Source organism: Sitophilus oryzae, unplaced genomic scaffold (assembly GCF_002938485.1).
Source record: "Sitophilus oryzae breed Bouriz unplaced genomic scaffold, Soryzae_2.0 scaffold_1518_pilon_pilon, whole genome shotgun sequence".
Classification (NCBI taxonomy): Eukaryota; Metazoa; Arthropoda; class Insecta; order Coleoptera; family Curculionidae; genus Sitophilus; species Sitophilus oryzae.
The window spans coordinates 1,408,065-1,429,081 of record NW_022146190.1 but is presented as its reverse complement, the minus strand read 5'-3'; the positions used below and the strand labels follow the sequence as shown (position 1 = coordinate 1,429,081).

The window sequence follows — 21,017 nt, the reverse complement described above, 5'->3', positions numbered from 1 at the left end:
TACTCCCCATCTTAACCATCTAAGATTCGCTGATAGCATAGTCCTAATTGTGAATAGTCCTAAAGAACTACAAGCACAAATTAATGAACTAAATACAGCCAGCAAATAGGTCTCAAAATGAATTTAGCAAAAACTTAAATAATGTACAACGAACTAGTAAATAGAAAAGACATTCTAATAAATAACAGAACTAGTACTTATGGAAGAAACTCAATCATATTCAAATTTAGAATGCCACTTTATCTAAAGAAGAACATTTGAGCAATGTGTACTGCCCATTCATGACTTATGCATGCGAAACCTGGACACATAAAATGGACATTATAAGGAAACTGCAGGTCGCACAACAAATGGAACGAAATATGCTGGGAATAACCAAGAAACACCGTAAGAGAATACAGTGGATACGACAAAAAGACCCAGGTAATAGATGTCTTCCACAGAGTCAAATCCTTCAAGTGGGAATGGACAGAACACCTGGGAAGGATGGATAATAAATGGACCACAAAAATTACAGCATGGTACCCACGAAGAACTAAGAGACCTAGAAGTAGACCAAACCTGAGATGGGACCATGATATTAGAAAATTGGCAGGGATAACTTGGGCTCTCATAGACAACAATAGACAACAATGAGCCCAACTACAACATATTCTATACTTATCTTTACGTAATACCTTCCTTTGTCCTAATGAATATCTACAGCAGGGTTGGCATGATTTAAATCAAATGATTTAAATCGTGATTTAAATCGTGATTTAGAGCAAGTGATTTTTTTATTTTAATCATGTGATTTAAATAAAAAAAATCAACTTTTTTAAAACTTTGTAATAAATGGAAAAATAACTGTAAAAGTTATAAAAATGTGTCCTAGAAAACTATAAAGAAATCTTTCTATGACAGACAGGTTTACCCTATATCATCAAATAAAATGTTAACATGCTATTGTAACGTTTAAGTACTTTTAATACATTGAAAAATAATTGTAAATGTTATAAAACTATATAAAAAATAATTTGTTTAATACATATACCTACTTCATATCTATTCATCATTTAAAATGTTGGACCGATTGCGATTGTTTAAGTAATTTCGTGTGAATCCATTAGACCTCTAAACGGCAGAGATTTATTTTGAAATTTATATACAAATGACAAAAATCCGCTGGTCGAATACATTTTATTCGCAAACTCTAGTGCAGAACAAGGTTCTTCTAATGTAAGATTATATCTTTATTCCCGATAATATATAATCTTTATCAGAAAATATGCTGTTTTATATCTTTTTTAAAAAAGCTATATGTTGATCAAGATAACCTCTGCCGTCTCCAATTTATCTTCTAGTTCTTTCCAAATTTCTACCTACATTTCGATCTGAAGTACTTTATACTTTGACGTTAGATAATACTAATTTCATTCTCGACTTAAGACTATTTCCGAACAATAGCGTATTGTTTTATTACGAGTAAAAATTATACTAGTAAAAGTAATATCTTGTAAGTAATTATATATCGAGCAACAATTTGTATACTCGGTCAATTTTACACTTAATATCAGTTTAATAATATATTTTTATACTTTTGTGCTTAGGTATAAAAGCGTTTTACTTTTATGCCTAGGCGTTAAAATGATAAAAATTAATACTTTTGTGACGTTTGACCAAAAAGCCTTTTGATCTAAACGAGCGACTTTTTTGCGGAATAAATTGGTGACCGATGTGGAAATATGACACGCCCCGTAGAATTGTTAATGTTATAGGCAGAATTACGAAGATTTAGCCATGTAGGATGGTATTTTAATTGAAAATAAGTCCTAATTATTTGGAAATCCGATTTAAATAACGTTTTCTATTAAAATAAAAAAAAATCTGATTTAAATAAATAAAATCTGATTTAAATAACAAAAATCTGATTTGTTTGATTTTTTAAAAAAAAATATGAATTTTTCCAACCCTGATCTAGAGTATTCAATATTTATTCACGAATGGCACGGGTCAAATACATAGTATTGGAAAAATAGTCTTGAGAAGGTACTGAAGTAATTATCTAAATATTTGAGATAAAGAATATTATTATAATATTGTAATACCTACTATTATAATATAAACTTTTAATATTAGTAGAATCATCTACCATCTACACTCTTCGGGTGCGTCTCAAAAGTGGCTCACCCCTATAACTTTTTTTATTTTTTTAGATTACCAAACGAGATTTGGTATGTTAGTATATGACATAAATTAGGATTGATTGACGTATTCAATTTTTTCGGTCACTTCATGTTTCACCGGAAATTAATACAACTTTGGATTTTTAAATGACACCCTCGGTATTTATTTTACTTTGTTCGATCGAAAATGACAGTCTGAATCGAATGACATATTATATGTTAACTTTTGACATATTCGCTCAAAAACAAATTGTATTTTAAATTTCAATCTAGAGTGCCATGGCTGTGTTAAAAATACTAATTTTTAATTAAGGAGCCTTGGAAAATAGATTTGATCGTCTAATGTATATTTGATCGTCTAATGTATAATATTTTTAATGTATTGTCCTGGCCGGTTAGAAGATGCCCAAATCGTATTTTTAATCATATCTCAATTGTTTTTAAATGAAACGAGGGTGGCTCATTAATATATTTGGAAAAAGCATTTTCCACGACTAATTTGATACCACACACTTACACAAACACAAACCACATGCGGAAATGGTAAAAGTTGACATATTATATATCATTCTATTCAGAGTGCCATTTTCTATCGAATAAAGTAAAAAAATACAGAGGGTGTCATTTAAAAATCAAAAGTAGCAGTCATTTCCGGTGAAACCGGAAGTGACCGAAAACAACTGAATATGTCCATCAATTCCAATTTATGTCATATACTAACATACCAAATCTCGTTATTTTATCTGAAAATATAAAATAGTTATAGAGGTGAGCCACTTTTGAGACGCACCTGGTATTATTCGATTTTTATAAAATGCGTACTAATGTAACTAATGTTAGACGCCATTTTTATGGAAGTAACGAATGATGATCCCTTCGCATACACCATAAGGGTAGTCAAAATATTTATATATAAATATAAATACCTCTTCAAGCAGCTATGTTAAGGAAAATATGTGCCACTATCTGGAAATATGGTAACAATTTGGTCTCGGGTGTTATAAGTCCTTGTATTCTTTAGTCATTGATGCGCACTATAATAGTTAATATAAAAATATAAGTAATATTAAAATAATTTGTGATAATAAAAATATGAGTATCATAATGCGATAAATTATGTCTAAAATTTCAAATGTCTAAAATTCAGTATTCAATTATGTCTAAAATTTCAAAACCAAGTTGTAACCGTAAGCTGTTCTTTTTAAATTTTTCGTAGAAAGGCTTAAAAGACTTTATTAATATACAAATATACTTGTTTGATTATTTTTTGGCCATTTTGATTTTATTTCGGAATTGGCGGATTTATAAATATGGGTACGAAAATACATTGTTAACATTTTTTAAAAATATATTTTATTATTTTAAATACCATTATTTTTTTGAACTATATTTTTGAACTTCAGTAATATAAAATTTAATAACATTTTTCAATTTAATAAATTAGATTAAATTAATAATTTATTAATTTTATTTTTATTTCAATTTTATTAATTGTGATTAATAAAATTGTGATTAATAAAATCAATAAACTGTCTTAAACTCTTCGAAAACAGGCAATAGCCTCATCGGGTTTACCGCCTGCTATTGGAACATTACATGATTATATTACAATAACACTCGGCGCCACTGAGTGTGAATATGGTCATTGTTGGCCATTTAAGAATATTTACCTTGGTGGCCGGCTGCTCGACATGACGGTGACGGTACGTTATAGAATCGCGCCTTATAGTCTAAGAGCTGGCTACATAAAAAACCTTATCATCGTTACATGGCTAATTTTTTGTGTGAAGTATCCTTTTGTGTAGCCATTGTGAAATAGTCATGTCTGCCAGCGCGATCCCGGGCCTTAAAGCGGGGGCGGCCAATCGAAAGGGTGAAATTTTGACACTAAAAATATTATAAGATACATGAGTTATAATTGTGAAAATAGCTTTTATTTATTATTTAGAAACGTGGAAAATTGTTCGCAGACATTTTTCTAGTTGCTAAAATGCCGACAGGCAACGTGAAAAAGGCATGAAATTTTAAAAATTATTAAAAAATGAAATTTAAAGGATGAAAAAAATTATGGCATATTTACATGCCGATTGGTGAAATGTCATATTTATTTATTTTAAAAGCCGTATGCAAAAGGGCAGACAAAAAGATCGTGGCTCAATCAGCTGCAGACAGTTATCAAAAGCGCGATATTACTCTAGCAATTTATTCAGGGAACGCTGGCCGCCTCATCCATTTAAGTATAGATAAATCGTATAATATACGATTATATTATAAATATATTATTTTATTATTTCAATAACGATTTTTTTGTCTGCCCTTTTGCATACGGCTTTTTAAATTAATTAACAATAAACATGACATTCCACCAACCGACATGCATGTATGCGATGATTTTCTTTTGTCAAAATTCTATGCCTCTTTCGCGTTGTCTGCCGGCATTTCAGCCACGAGAAAAATGTCTGTCAACAATTTTACACGTTTCCTAATAATAAATAAAAGCTATTTGGCAATTATAACTCGTGTACCTTATAATATTTTTAGTGTCAAAATATCACCCTTTCGATTGGCCGCCCCCGCTTTAAGCCCCGGGATCGCGCTGGCAAACATGACTATATCACAATGGCTACACAAAAGGTTACTTTACACAAAAAATTTGCCATGTAACGATGATAAGGTTTTTTATGTAGCCAGCTCTCTCGGTCTATTAGTAGTACATTAAACAAAATATTTATTAAACGAGTGAAATAAATAAACATTCTTTTGTTCATTATAAGGCATCTATTATAATTATTATATCATAGAATTATAGTTGTGACTCCAGCCAATATTACCATTACCGCTTCTTTACATGTGTAATGAATGTAGACACCATAATATAATATGTTATATTTTAAAATATATATTTAAAGTTGGCAAAAATTATAAAACTTAATTTAATTATTAATTATAATGCATAATTGTAAATTATGAAAGCTAACTTTTCATATTAGCTACATTAGAACTCAATTAGAAAATAGGGCTTTTATATAGACGTATTTATTTTCAAACCATGTTCGTAAGTGGCCGACTAACAGGAAGTTATGGCGACAACAAAAGCCACAAACAACTTTTGGTAAAGCAAAAATTGTAAAGAGAAAAGTTGTAGTGGTCGAGTTGTAACACCTTTTTTAATTTATCGTCTTTTCTTTTGTTAGCCTTTATAAATGGGGCAGAGAAAGCACGTGAAATAACAAAAGGCTTTTATGTTCGGACACAAGTAAAAATACTAGAATCATGTACAGGGCGAAGCAACAATTTTTTACTAGAATTATTTACACGATTGAAATTAATAAATACATTTTTTGCGTATGTAGACAAAGTATACGTTTTTCTATACAGGGTGAGTCTTAAATAAGTGCTAATATTTTCAGGGCTGGTAGATGTCCATAAAAGAAACATATTATCTCTTTACCATTTTTCAGATAAGTGCAAAATAACCGAGTTATTTAAGTTTGAAAATTTAAATAAAATTTTTCGAAAAAAATTTGAGAACCACCGGATTTTTTCTGTATTTGCATACCTTTAGTGCCGTAACCATGGATTAAAACCAAACCATGGATTAAAGATTAAGAAATCATACCGTGGGAAAATTTGCGGTGAATAGGCAGTTCTAAAAAGTTTTCCAAAAATATACAGGGAAATTTAAAAGAAAATGCACAATTTTCAACAGCTTTTTTTGAGAAAAAACCTCATAGACGTGTTCCTGGGGTCGAAATATACCACTCCTGAAAATATTTGCACTTATTTAAGACTCACACTGTATAATTACTACATTGCCAGAGCTTATAGCAGTCTTGTAAATATTGTGTATTGTGAGATTTATAAAAGTCATTTATAAAATTGTTCGTATAGTAATAAATTAAATCATAATTTAAACAAAACTAAACGTTTGATATTATGATCTAAAAATAAGTGTAAAAATTAGATATTAGCGTTGATTGAAAGAATTGGAAAAATACACAACCTATAATGGGCAAATTCGTGACAAAGCTGATTTGATTTCCCTTACGTTTCATGTGCTGTACGCATAAAACATTTATTTTCTCTAATTTGGCTAGTGAAAGTATATCGAAGACGGTGTGGAACTGAAAGCGACAGTGTTGCCATATTAAAATATGTTATATCTGTAATACGTTTGACAAAAATATCTTTTTGATGAAAAATCCACGTTTATGTATTGAAATTCGAATTGTTATGCATCGAATTATAGTGTGACCGATTTTAATATTTAGGTATAATATTATATTGACAATTGCAATACTAAAATGCTCGAATAGGCCAAATACCGAATAGTAGCCGAATATTCGGTGCATCTCTAGTCATAATATTATTGTATTAATGTTGCCATTTTATTGCACTCTAATAATAAATTTAATTTCATTTCCTTGTCGTAAAAGTATAAGAATTTTATTCAGAATAATTGCATTGTACTTATACCAGCGGTAGCGGTTTATTACCGTTTTATAAAATACGGTTTTAAAATAGACATTTTTTGTGTCTCTTCTTATATACTAAAATAAATTATTTGCGTATATTTGCCTCGGATTATTTAATTTTTGTAACCGTGTATAAAATATAAGTATATGTACCGGTAATAAAAGTCACTCCTGTAATAAAATCTGATAAACATATCACCCTAACCTTTTTACAAAAAGAACTTTTGATATCGAATTAACTTTGCTTTTGGAGCTAATTAAAATTTTCGCCTCGGTAAGCTGCGTTAATGAAAATATCATTTAGGTTTTTTTTCTTTTTTCGGGAAAAATGAATGTAAAATATGGATGTGTGAGCCGCCAGACGGGGGCTGTTGACCATATCAAATAGAACTTGTTAATTTTATATGAAGCGTGGATACTCAGAAAATGCGTATAATAATTTTTGCAATAGCCTGAATAACTTTCTTACACATTTTTTTAAACATTAAAGGAAAGTTAATAATTATTATGCCATCAGCAATTTAATGGTAATATTTTTTACCTAACGAACTAAACGATGTTTTTACATATTTATCTTACATATTTTTTATATCTTCGTTAATAAATCAACCGATTTTATTGTTTTTCGTCAAATAAATCTGAAATTTGGGTAAAATATAGTATATAGTTTATCAAAACTTACATTTCCTTTTAAAAAGCATTGACTATCACCGTCTGTTCGACCCGAGCCTATCGGCGAAATCATGCAAAACTGATGAACTAGGTACTTGAACACCACTTTGATTAACGAATTACATTAATTAAATAACTATCTAATAATTATTCTGATGATATGGATGAAAACTTGAAACTATTATTTGATTTTAGATAAATACACATTAGTCCAAAATTATTGCATATGAATATTTGGTAAAATCAAAAGGCTTCCAGTCAGTCCAGTTATACTTTTTTATTACAACTAAATTTAATAAATCATAGAAAATTAGTTTATGAAGTTTAAAAATTAATAGGTATCAATCAACATCCTCGGAATAAGTAAGTTGAGATGGCCAGGAAAGGGAAAATGCCAACACGGAGACGCTACAGTCTATTACTCTGGAAATGACTTACCAAATCACTGGAACTGTGTTGGTGTTATACTAAGAGGCAACCTTAACAAGTCTGTGATTAATTTCATCCCAAATTCAGATAGAACTCTCTTATTGCAGCTTAGGGCCTGCCCAGTCAATATAAATATAATTCAGTGCTATGCTCCAACTACAGATAAACACGAGAATGAAGTGAAACAATTTTACAAAGAATTAAAAGATCTCTTAAAATACACTAAAAAAATGAAGTCACTATAATACTAGGTGATTTTAACGCTAAGACAGGAAGAGGCAGAGTCGAAAATATTGTTGGCGAATACGGCTTAGGAGAACGCAATGAACGACGCGATACATTAATACAATTCTGTCAGGAAGAAAGCTTCATCGTAACGAATACCTGGTTTAAACTTCCACCCCGAAGACTCTACACTTAGCAGTCACAACAACACAGCAAACCAAATATTGTCAGAAACCAAACAGATTTTATCCTTATTCACGATAGATTTAGGAATGGGATTCATGGTGTCAGGACATATCCCGGTACTCACGTAGGCCCCGTTGTAGGAACCTTAGATGTGCGGCTCAAAAAACTTAAAACCAAACGACCTACAACAGTTGATATTACCAAGCTTCGACATTTACCTAAACAATCTGAGCTCAAAGACATAGTAAGAAACTAGCAGCCATAAACACCCACGATTATGAAAATCGTATAGAGCAAGATTGGGACACCCTGAAGAACGCAATTGTCGCCATAGAAAAAGAAGTCATAGGCCCAAAAGAAACAAAAAAGAAAAAAGAATGGATGACCGAGGAAATTCTACGGATGATGGATAGGAGAAGATCATACAAGAATAAAGACACATCTATGTACAAAAAATTAGATAAACAAATAAGAAGTATGATTAAGGATGCAAAGGAACAATGGATGAAAACAAAATGTATGGAGGTGGAAGAACTAGAACAAAGACACGACTATTTTGCAATGTATCAGAAAGTCAAAGAATTGACAGGACAAGGAAGACAATGCTTTACAAATAAATTAGTAGGTAATAACAATCAACCTATAATGGAAGCAAATCAAGTTTGCAAGCACTGGGAACAATATGTGGAAGAACTGTTCGCACAGCAAATCTCTATAGTTTTCAACATCAAAAATGGATTTGAAGAGGCACCTGATATCTTAACTTCAGAAGTGGAGAGTGCTATAAGAAATAGTAAAGTAGGAAGCCTGCGGCCCGGATGAAGTACATGTTAAAATGCTCAAACTGATAAATGAAGTAAACATCCCTACGCTAACTAGACTGTTAAACCAAATCTACAAAAGCATTGAGATCCCACATGATTGGCTGAAATCAATTTTTGTCCCTATCCCAAAAAATTACACCGCAAAAAGGTGCGAACACTTCAGATTAATAAATAAGCCTAATGAGCCATGTTTAAAAAATACTTCTTAAAATAATTCAACACAGAATATTCAAAAAATGTGAAATTGATTTAGATGACGGCCAATTTGGCTTTCGAGAAGGAATGGGGACCAGGGAAGCAATGTTTGGCCTGTCTGTTCTCTTACAGAAATGTAGAGACCAACAAAAAGACGTATACATTTGTTTCATCGACTACGAAAAGGCCTTTGATAAAGTAGAACACACAGTGCTGTTTAACATCTTGCAAGAAAAAGGTCTAGACAAGAACGATATCCAATTCTTAAAAACACTATATTGGAATCAGACAGCATACATAAGGTTAGGGCAAGACGAAACAGACGAAATACCAGTACAACGTGGAGTTCGTCAGGGATGTGTACTGTCTCCCTTGTTGTTTAATATATACTCCGGATATATATTCGATAAGGCCCTACAAGATAAAGGCATTGGCATAAAAATAAATGGCGTCCCAATTAACAACCTTAGGTATGCAGACGACACCGCGATTATCACACCAAGATAATGGTAGTTAGTAGGAGAAATATTCCACCACCCAACATACGAGTATACGGACAATGCGTAGAGACGGTAAATAAGTTCAAATACCTGGGATCCTGGCAAACATCAGACCTTGATCCCGACTTAGAAGTTACATCGCGTATAGAACAAGCTAGGTCAATGTTTAACAAAATGAGAAACCTATTATGTAACCGATCACTCAACATTAACATACGTTTGCGTTTTGTCCATTGTTATGCAGACTCAATCCTCTTATACGGCTGTGAGACATGGACTATTAAAATAAACCCCATGAGACGGTTGGAAGCTTTTGAAATGTGGATCTACAGAAGACTCTTGAAAATACCCTGGACGGATCATGTACGCAATGAAGAGGTTCTTGGGGGGCTTAACAGGGACAGGGAATTAATTGTAAATATAAAAAACGAAAGACAGCATACCTGGGCCATGTCATGCGCAGTAGCAGAGCAAAGCTTCTGAAGTTGATTATGGAGGGAAAGGTAGAAGGCAGAAGAGGACTTGGGAGACGCAAGCACTCTTGGTTGAAAAACTTACGAGACTGGACTGGACTGAACTCATACGAACTGTTTCGAGCTGCACAGGACAGACAGTGTTTCGCCGCGATTGTTGCCAACCTTCATTAGAAGATGGTACTACAAGAAGAAGAAGAATTAAAATTAAATTGAAAGTTTAACAACAAAGAATGAAGAAAAGTTTTGAAATGAATGGTCTGTATTTCCTCTTGGGGCATTAATGCATTCTCTCATGCCTTTTTTTCATGCTACTTATCAAGTTATGTATGTAGGCCTGTGCAATATGTTCCTATTCTTCGATCGTTACAATTTTTAATTCTCGTAAAGTTAAGGATGGGTTATTTCGCTTCTTTACTCGCGATTTTAAGATGTCCCAAGCATGTTTTATGATCTTCATATCTGGTTAATTAGCAGAATTAACAGATGATGAAGACATAATTTGGTCCAACTGCTGCTTGGAATAAACACACAATTGGGTCTAATACCTCTTGAATGTAAACTTGTCCTGTTATTGTTCCGTCAGTAACAACTAATGGCGTTCGGGCACCTCTCATTATCACAGCCCAAATCATTACACTACCTCCTTGAAATAGGACGCGGGTCTGAGCTGTAGCTAATCTGGCCTGTCGTCCTGGAGCTCTCGTCGGGAACCGAGAATTCGATTCGAGGCTTTATCGAGAATCCCCTTCTAGGACTATTCATATTTCAATTGAAAACATGACATTTTCCCATTTTTGGTTTTGTTCAATCATTTCCTGTCCCCATTATAACCGTGTGCGTTTTTGCTATTCTGTACATTAACAAACCTTAATCGACGTGATACAGTTTGTTTTGATACAATAATTCCATCAAGTCGCACAAGCTGTCTACATAAAGCGCTTCTTGTACTTAATTGGTTCGTTCCTGAATATCATTGGTTATGCGAAACTTTTTATTAATTCTTGAAACATAACTTTGATTAACGCCGACAATTTCTGCCACTTTATTTTGTGATAAACCTTGTTGTAACTAAGTTATTATTGGACTTCTGTTAAAGTAGGAAATATCAATTATTGCATCAAATATTATCATTTTCATATGATAATAGCGTAATCAGATTGCAGAAGGCATAAAATACTACTAATCCGCACTGCAGGGACTTCTAATTAAATATAAATAAACATTTCTTATCTTGAATATGGTCGACAATAATTCAGTATTAAAACTAAAAGAATTTCACACTTTCGTTGTCTTTATTTTTGCTTACACAACTTTTCGTTCAGAAGTATAATTTTATATGTCAAGAAGTAACAAGTTATATGTTCATACTTGATAACGGCCAGTGATACTTTGATACTGACCGAAACGTGTAAACAAAAATAAATATAGACAATGGAAGTCCAAAATTCTTTTAGTTTTAATTTCTTATCTTACTTTATTTATTTGTTAAGGTTTGTGTGTGAACAAAACCCACCTACTAAATATTTAATTCTAAATATACAAATATGCTCGATATATCGATATGCAATTATTTTTATAATGTACTGAACAAAGAGAGAACAGTAAAAAACGTTGCCAAACATATGAAATAAACCGAGAATCTGTGCACATTGCTAAGAGACGTGGAAGGGGGATACAGCAGATTCGTCGCTGTCGACTGGTCGACGACCGGTCTGCTCGACCCAACACCGGACCCAATCAGTACTTAAAATTCTAGAGAAGGATGTATATCATGCGTTCAGCTTTACGATTTAATTACGTCCCGTGATACTTTATTTATTTATTTATTAACGAGTCGTTCTAATTTTCCCTATAGCTGGTAAATTTTTAAGTGCAAGTTAGAGACACTTGCACTTTTGGTAAAAACAAGTGGAATTGAGTTGGTGTTCGACAGTGGTCGCGCTATTAGAACTCAAGTATCTATAGAATTCAAAAATCGATATCTCGAAATCCATTAGAAATAATTGATTGTAGTTTTTTTCAAAAACTTTCTTAATATTTCTACTATAATATTTTCTTCGCAAACAGTATGTAAAAATCTTTACAAATAAAAAAGTTACATGATTGCTGAAAAATGCAATGCACTAAAAGTAAATGGACGTTTTTTTTTTAAATTTTTGAATGAAAAAAAAACAAGCCTATCGAATTTTTCTCATTTAAACATCTTGTAAAAGATTCGAACTTCAAAATAAAAAGAAAGTTTTAATACCTAAAGTGGTTCTTGAGTTATCGCGTGTTATGTGTTAGAAAGTTGAGTTTTTCAATTAATGCGATCACTAATGTTTTATCGTTATAAAAAATATGGACACCCTAACGATATCCTTATAATTTTTATTTCAGATGCTCAGAAACATATATAATTATTTTATCTAGTTATCTTTTCGAAAAAAAGTATTTTAATAGTAAGCGGTTTGCGATCGTGATTTTACTTTACTTGATAGGGAACGGCATACCGGAGAAATGTGGCAATGCCCCAACAGTCCACCGTCGCATTTCTCTCACACCGACTATTTGAAGATCCCTATCCGATTTACTTATTTATTACTTGTAAATACCGACACAAAAGTAAGAGTTGTCAGCACGGTATGTGTAAGTATACATATTCAGATTTTTGCGAATCGAAAGAAAAATATTTCTGTTTTTTTAAATTAAATTAACATTGATAAAATTACTTTTCTAAATATAATATGTCTAAATTAAATTTTCATTTCATCAAGACCCCAACAACTGGAATAACAAAATTACTTTGTAAAAATATTCAAAGTAAATAAAGATTCAATTGACATTTATTACGAGCAATTAAAAGTACAAGTAATCGCCGTCGTTCTTTTTACAACTTCCGGTTAATGGTGGTTTTACGGAACAAAATAAAGCTTTGTTTTTATGGCGTTGTTTACTCTGAGGTAGATAAGTCGGTAATTAATGATTTCTTTATTCCGCCGAAGTTATGGAGAATGTAAATTAACTGTGTCGACAGGAAGTTTAAACTGTCTAAATTATGCTCTTAAATAACAATCGAACTGAATATTTATAGGATAAATACACTTCCAAACTGCATAAATTATTTGACAGCTTCCAGTGACTTAATTTAAATAGTATTATGTTTAATGGGCATTAATAACATATTAGTATAATTTTATTAATTTAACACATAAATATTGTTCTGTTCATACGGTGATAGTTTGTAAAGTAATAATCATAATTAACTCTTAGTTAAAAAATATTGGACGAACTTTTCTTTTTACCTGAAATCACTTATAAAAAAACAATAAAACATCCAGTATACAGTATGTCCATGGAGTGTCTTTACAAGAGGAAAAACTTTTTTATTATTGATATTTTGAGAAAAATGCATTCTTCATAAAAATTTTTGCTTGTTCTAAAATGGTTAATCCCCTTTATACTTTCCCAAATTTCCATGCCGTTTTAGAGAAAATTAAAAAAAAGTATGAAAGCAAAAAATCAAGCAAAATTGTATTACAAAGAATGCATTTTTCTCAAAAACTTAATTTTTTTGTTTAAAAAAAAATTCTTCTAGTAAAGACAATCCGGGGACATACTGTATATTTGAGATTTTTCTGTTACTGAGATATTTTCAATTGCTACTTTTAAGATTCTCACATTGTGTAAATAATCATATTATCAAAAAAGTAATTATACAATAAATACGTTAAACTTACCTACACATACTGGCTTGATGCCTTTCTTTTGATTTTCTGCATTGAATTTGTACCCTTCAAAACAGGTACATATAACGCGTTGCAAGTATATGGCACAATTTTGTTCGCACAACCCCATTTTACAAGGATCTTCCTTTTTCGATATACATCTAAAAATAAGAAGAAATTGTAATAAAAAATAATAATAAATTACATTTTATAAATTAATATATTTTGGAACTTTCAATAAACATTTTATTAATTTGCCTTGATCCAAATCTAATTGCAAACTTTTAAAAAAATAACATTATTAATTTGTGAAAGTTTTAAATAAGTACTCATTGATTCCTCAGCAAAAAATATGAAAAACATGGGTTCCTATAAATCCTATAAATATGGGTATGGAAATGCATAGTTTTAGAGTTACAAGATGTTAACAATTTTTAAAATTAGGTTTTTTGTAATAATTATTTTAAATACCAATATTTTTTTTATTTGAAATTGTGTAGGTTCGACTAATAGTAATAATAACTAATAGTAATAATAAATTAAGTAAAATACAGTCAACAGCCCCTATAATTTTGATATCAAAAGAAAAAAGTCAGTGGCGCACATGTTTTTTTTTGAAAAATATTCCAGTGATAACCCTTATGCGCGTCCCTGATGAATTTATTGACACTTTTTTATTATTAAAATGCACTTATAAGAAGTTATAATAACTTTTACCCTCGAAATTTCATTTGAATCACTAAAAGTACTTGGAAGAAAATTATAATAAATCGAAAGATGATTAAGACTTTAACACCCTGTAGCTACAAAACAAAGCAGAATCGGACCTATGTTGATATGAAAAATAAAGCTTATTTTTATGTGAAAAAACCTAAATTAACAAACTTTACCCTCGTTCCATTTGAAAAAATTGAGATATGATTAAAAATACTATTTGGGCATCTTTTAACCGGCAAGTCACTAACATTAGACGATCAAAACTATTTTTCCAAGGCTCCTTGATTAAAAATTAGTGTTTTTAACACAGCCATGCGCTACTGCGCTGCAGCACGAAGACTGCGCCCAGTAGCAGATAGCAAAAAGACAAAACAACTACTAGACCACAAAAATTTTGGTAACTGCCCCACGGGGTAATCCTTGTGAGATGGAACATTTCCGACGAAGACTACTGCGCGGAGAGGAAGAAGAAACCATACACCACCTGCTGTGCCACTGTCCGGCACTGGAATGCCAACGCTTTAAAACTTTAAGGACAAGGTTTTTTGGAGGGACAAGAGGGAGCAGCCAACATCAGCGACATCGGGAACTTTGCAAAGAGCTGGAAGTGCTTTAACGCAAAGAAAGAATAAGAGGAAGGTTGCGTATAATAATACACGGGTTTTGCAATGGGCCCAAGGCCTCCGAGTGAGTGATCAAACATTACCCCAAACCCCAGCAACCTAATTTAAAATAACCTAATACAGCCATGGAATTCTAGACTGGAATTTAAAAGACGATGTTTTTAAGCAAATATGTGAAAAAATTATATTATTATTTTTCATTCTATTCAGTGTCCATTTTTATCGAATAAAGTAAAAATACCGAGGGTGCCATTTAAAAATCAAAAGTTGTAGTCATTTCTGGTAAAACAGAAAGTGACAAAGTGACTGAAAATAATTGAATACGTCAATCAATTCTAATTTATGTCATATACCTCGTTTTTTATCTGAAAAAATAAAAAAGTTTGCGGAGTGAGCCACTTTTGAGATGCACCTGGTATATTAATAAGAATAAATTGAATTAAAAAAATAATGAAATTTGGAAGAAGACACATCGTTCTGTTGTATCCAAAGCTAATATTCATGTGTACTAAAATATAGATACACTGTATCAATATGTTTTTTTTAAATAGTTATCTCTAGTTACGAGCTCTATATAAGAATAATATAATTAAATTATAGTTTGATAACTTTACCTTCCACCGATGAACGTGTAGTCCTTGCAACAGTGTCTCCGAGTGCAGTCGATCCATTTTCCACCAACGTTGCATTTGTAGCGTGTGGTTATTACATTGCTGGAGGGGCACTCTAAGGTATCCGTTCTGAAATAAACATGAAATGAGCCAACTTAAGAGGTTTATGAAAGCTCTCTTAAAGAATTTAACGGTCGCTTTCTAGACCGCTTCTATTTGTACAAGATATGGAGTTATTTCGTCGGTTATACGGAATTATTTCGGTGCGGTTTCTGCGGTATTTTCTTGTAGAAGTTTGCAGAATTTTCATTATGTTTGATAAAGAAAAACAATTCCTGTTTTCTGATTCGAAGTTGCTTTTGTAGTATAGTGTGGTTATTATGAATAAAATACTAATTGTAACTTTGGATAAATACTAGTAGATATGTTTTATACAGGGTGATATAGGGTATTCCGAAAAACGACAATATCATGATTTTAAAAGGTTTTATCTCAATATATTTTTTAAAGTTTTTAAAATATTTGGACAATAGTGTAAAATTTTAGATGTTTAATATGAAAATTATGATTTTTCTTCCTGTATTATTGTTTTTAAAGGCTTGACCGCTTGACAAAAAAGGAAAATTTACGTCTTGCCAAACATAGAAGGTATCGTATTTTATAATAGCCCTATCATTTATTTTCTTAAAGGCATTAAGGGAAAACCAACTACGTTACTAGATTCTTTGTAAAACATTCTATAAGTGTCCATCTAATAGTTGTTATACATTTTTGATAAGTAGTGAGATTACTGAGATACGAAGCCTTCTATATCATGGAAACTAAGAAGGCCATAATATCTTAGGTTTTTTGGTATCTTTAAATTTACAAAAAAAGTATCTCAGATTTGTGGAAACCGCAAGGTTCTATCTTATCTAACTACTACACGAGATAACCCTCATTCGCAATCCAACGAGCAATTAAAATTAAACAATGCACATTGAGGATTTTTTGAAAAAATCACGAAGCATCGCAAAAAGGTAGGTAGATACACAAGAAGTGATGCAAGGATTGGATTTCCTTCGCAAAATCAGATTTCAACTGGAAATCTCCCTCCAGGATATAGATAGAGAACCATATATCTACTCTAGTCCAACTCACAAAAAGGCATAAATAAAAAACGATGTTCTAGAATATTTTCCACTGCCATATTGCGTATCCGGTCAATGAACGAACTTAACTCAGAAATTCCCACAATTAAATGAACGAATTGCACACTGTGATCTACATAAAAAATAAACAATTTAACTACGAAATTTTATCTGGTAATTATAAAATTTCAATAACCAAAACAAAGGATAAATAAATCCAAAAACATCTGATTTGATCTGACAGTTTGACTGACAGATGATATCAAAGATAAAGAGAGGTCGATAAAAAGCCTACTCTGGTGGCCGCATCCAGTGACAATATTGTGTAGCTGTAGCTGTATAATATCGCGGTGTATATCGGGTTGCATAATCGTAAAATTTAAATAAAATAATATTTAACAATAAAATTATAGTAAACATGATGCACAAATAATAGTTATTTGCGATAATTTATGAGCTAGCCCAAAGAGGTCGTAGCGAGGAAATTTGACTCTTACAATGATAACCTCATAATTTTTAGTAAAATATAAGGCATGCAAATTATTTTAATTAAATAATGACACTTTGTATTTAAATTCACTAAATTTAATATTTATTATTGTATTTTAAATATATTAAGATTTTTAGTTAAATTAAAAAGATATTTTTTTAAGTACATACTTTCTTAAAAGTTTAGCTATTTTTATTGAACCTACTTAACCTACTTACAGAGTGAGAGAACCAGTTCTCAAAATCTTTTTGCTAGATCCTTAACGACTTAGCGGTTTCTTTCTTCCAAAAACTCTCTAGGAATGTTTTACTGGCTCTGAACATCTTCTCCAACTCTTTGTCTTTTTTGTGTTTAGAATTTTGCACGCGTAATAGTCTTTATTTGCTTTTTATTTTAAATTTCTTTGTTTTTGAGAAGAGATCAGGCATCCGTTTCTAGGAAATAAATGTTTTTGTACCTTCTCTATAAATTAATTGCTTTAAACTATACCGGGTGGTGCATCGTCGTTGGAAGCATAGGAAATCGCATGCAAATTTTGAACTGTCCAGATATTGGCTCCTCTGTTAATTTTGCAATGAATTTGTACACAGGGTTTTTAAAGGTCTGCGTATGCTGAATATACATGCCAAATTTGAATTATTTTTTTAAGTTAAAACTGAACATGTAAAACGCAAAACCAGGCAAATGCCAACGTACATTAAGTTGTCATGCTATAATCTTGTCAGTGTCAAATTGTATTTTATAAAATAAAAAAAATTCTAAACTTAGGCTTTTGCCTCATTCGAATCAGTTTTAACTTACAAAAATAAATTTTGGGAACACTGAGCGTAGGTACTATCATAGATAAATGAAACATGTTTAGATTGGAAAGTGCCCATAAGGACAATGTAAACACCATTTGGCGCTATTCTTGAAACGGTCGCGACCCGAAGCTTTTGAAAATTTCGGAGCGGTTCGGCTTTTTCCGGAATTATATCGCCAAATATTGTTTATTCAAATTTATTATTTTCTTTAAATTTTATAAATAAAATACAGTGTGTTGCATACATAAGAAACTTTATTTTATATAAGGACATATATGAAATACCTATGAAACATTGGAAACCACGATGGTTTTTGTAGTTCACAGTTCATAGCACAGCTTTTTAAGTTTTCAATGCCACTTTTTCAGAATTATCACGGGTTTGAGTAAATAAAACTTAAATTAAACTCACAAGATAGCAATAATTACTTTGAAAATGGAGGCTTTAAACATTTTTCGGTATTTTTTCAATGAGAGCGGATTCAATTTTGAAAGAATTAATAATTTTTGATGATTTTGACTTTGACAACAGAAAATTATTTCTGTATTTGTTTGCGGTTGTTCTTAGCAATCGCTATAGCAGCGTCAGCTCGCGTACAACGGTCGCGACCCAAAATAATTTCGCGACCCATAATTTTGATGGGCATTCCAATCTAAATTTATTTCCTTTATCCATGGGTACTATAACGTAGTAGTGTAGATAGCACAACAAATTACATTTGACAATGATAAAATCATAAGTTGACAACTTAAAGTATATTGACATTTGGCTGGTTTTGCATTGTTACCTGTTTAGTTTTAATTTTAAAATAAATGGCAGTTCTTCTTAAATTACTTAAAATCGGCTTTTCCAAAATTTTTCAAATTTGGCATGTGTATTCAGCATACGCAGACCTTTAAAAAACCTATTTAAAATTTCGCTGTAAAACTAACAGGGGAGCCAATATCTAGACGGTTCACAATTTGCATGCGATTTCCTATATTTCCAACGACGATGTACCACCCGGTATACTCCTGCTGACAATGTAAAGGCGCACTCTCACGACTCATCTACTTGGCAAGTACGCCAATACTGGAGTAAATACAATACTGGAGCCAATACGCGACGAGTGACCAAGGAAACCGTTCTCACGACATGGCGAGTATATTCCAATAACAAATGTTTACACATGTACAACAAGCATACGAGTCGTGAGAATGCACCTTGAGAAGAGTATAATGCATTTATAATGTACTGAACAAAGAGAGAACAGTAAAAACGTTGCCATACGTATGAAATAAACCGAGTAACTGTGCACATTGGTAAGAGACGTGGAAGGGGATAAGACTGCATAAATTGAAATATTGACATTCAGTACTTAGAACTGCTTAGAATTCTACGGAAGGGTGTACGTACATCATTCGTTCAGCTTCACGGTTTAATTACATCTCGTTATACTTTATTTGTTTATTTATTAACGAATCGTTGGTATATTTTTCTTATAACTTGTAAATTTTTAAACGCAAGTTGGAAATTTAACAATGACTGTAATATGCTCAAACGTTTAGCACTTTTGGTAAAAATAAGTTGAACTGAGTTGGTGCTAGACAGTTGTCGCGCTATTAGTGTTCAAAAATCAATATCTCGAAATCCATTAGAAATAATTGATTATATAGTTTATCTTAAAATCTTTCTTAACGGTTCTGCTATATTTTCTTCGCAGACAGTATGTGAAGTATGTGAAAACCTTTACAAATAAAAAAGTTACACGATTGCTGAAAATTGCTATGGATTTAAAAAAAAATTATAAAATAAATGAACGCGTTTTTAAATTTTTTGAACGGAAAAGAAACATACCTGTCGAAATGTTCTCATTTAAATATCTTATCAAAGGTCCGAACTTCAAAATAAAAAAAAGAAAGTTTCAATATCTAAAGTAGTTTTTGAGTTATCGCGTGTTATGTTAAGAAAGTTGTTAAGATGATAAGTTTTCAACTTACCACGATTACTGGCGTTTTTTCATTACAAAAGAAGTGGTTACACTAAGGCTATTATATAACTCTATTTCAGATGTCCAGAAATATATCTAATAACTTTATGTATAGTAAACGCCACGAATGTTTGGGAGTGATCATTCATCGGTCGCTACCATGTGAACTAATCTGTTCAAGGTCACATAAAACTTAATTCCAGTGCCGTGGTGTTTCAAGTCATATAATAATCAATATATAATCTGTTGTAATTTGTTGTTTTAACTGTCAAAGTCTTGTCAAAACATATATTTGGTTATAAATATAAACTGGAATGCCCCATTAGTCGCACTGCAAGCACACCAATTGACTGACGCACAAAAACGAATTAATCAAAGGAACGAGATATAGTATCGTCTTTGTCAATCACGCTAACATTTTAGAATAAGTAGAAGGAGCGCAGGCAGATGATTAAACCGCGCCTTTGACAACCTTCGTCTGCGGTAAAAATTTACGTTTTTAATGTAAAAATGATAGCGCGCCTGTGTCGATTCTAACTTCATAAAGCGATGAATCACTCCCAAACATTCGTGGCGTTTACTTTAGTTATCTATCGGGAAAAAGAATTAAAAATAAACGCCTTTCGACCGTGATTTTACTACACTAGATGGGAATGGATACTTCCACACATGTAAATACCGACCCAAAATTAAGAGTTGCCAGCACGGTATATCTGATATACAGGGTGGCTCATCTCATACGCCGCGCCGTGGAGGCTCCGAGGAGAACGACAGCTTGTATTGAAATGCAATTTTGTGAGTATATGTAGGTTAATTCAGA

At 31.8% G+C, this 21,017-nt stretch overlaps 1 protein-coding gene across 11 annotated transcripts in view; it reads right to left on the bottom strand.

Moving 5' to 3' along the window:
• LOC115878579 (collagen and calcium-binding EGF domain-containing protein 1-like) overlaps positions 1–21,017 on the bottom strand; it is a 120,423-nt gene that overhangs the window by 64,636 nt on the left and 34,770 nt on the right. For all 11 annotated transcript variants that reach the window (XM_030895119.1, XM_030895121.1, XM_030895114.1 and 8 more), the window contains 2 exons: positions 15,809–15,934; positions 13,867–14,015 (listed from right to left, as the gene is read on the bottom strand). In XM_030895119.1, the coding sequence (XP_030750979.1) occupies positions 13,867–14,015; positions 15,809–15,934 (275 nt within the window). The remainder of the gene's footprint in view (positions 1–13,866; positions 14,016–15,808; positions 15,935–21,017) is intronic.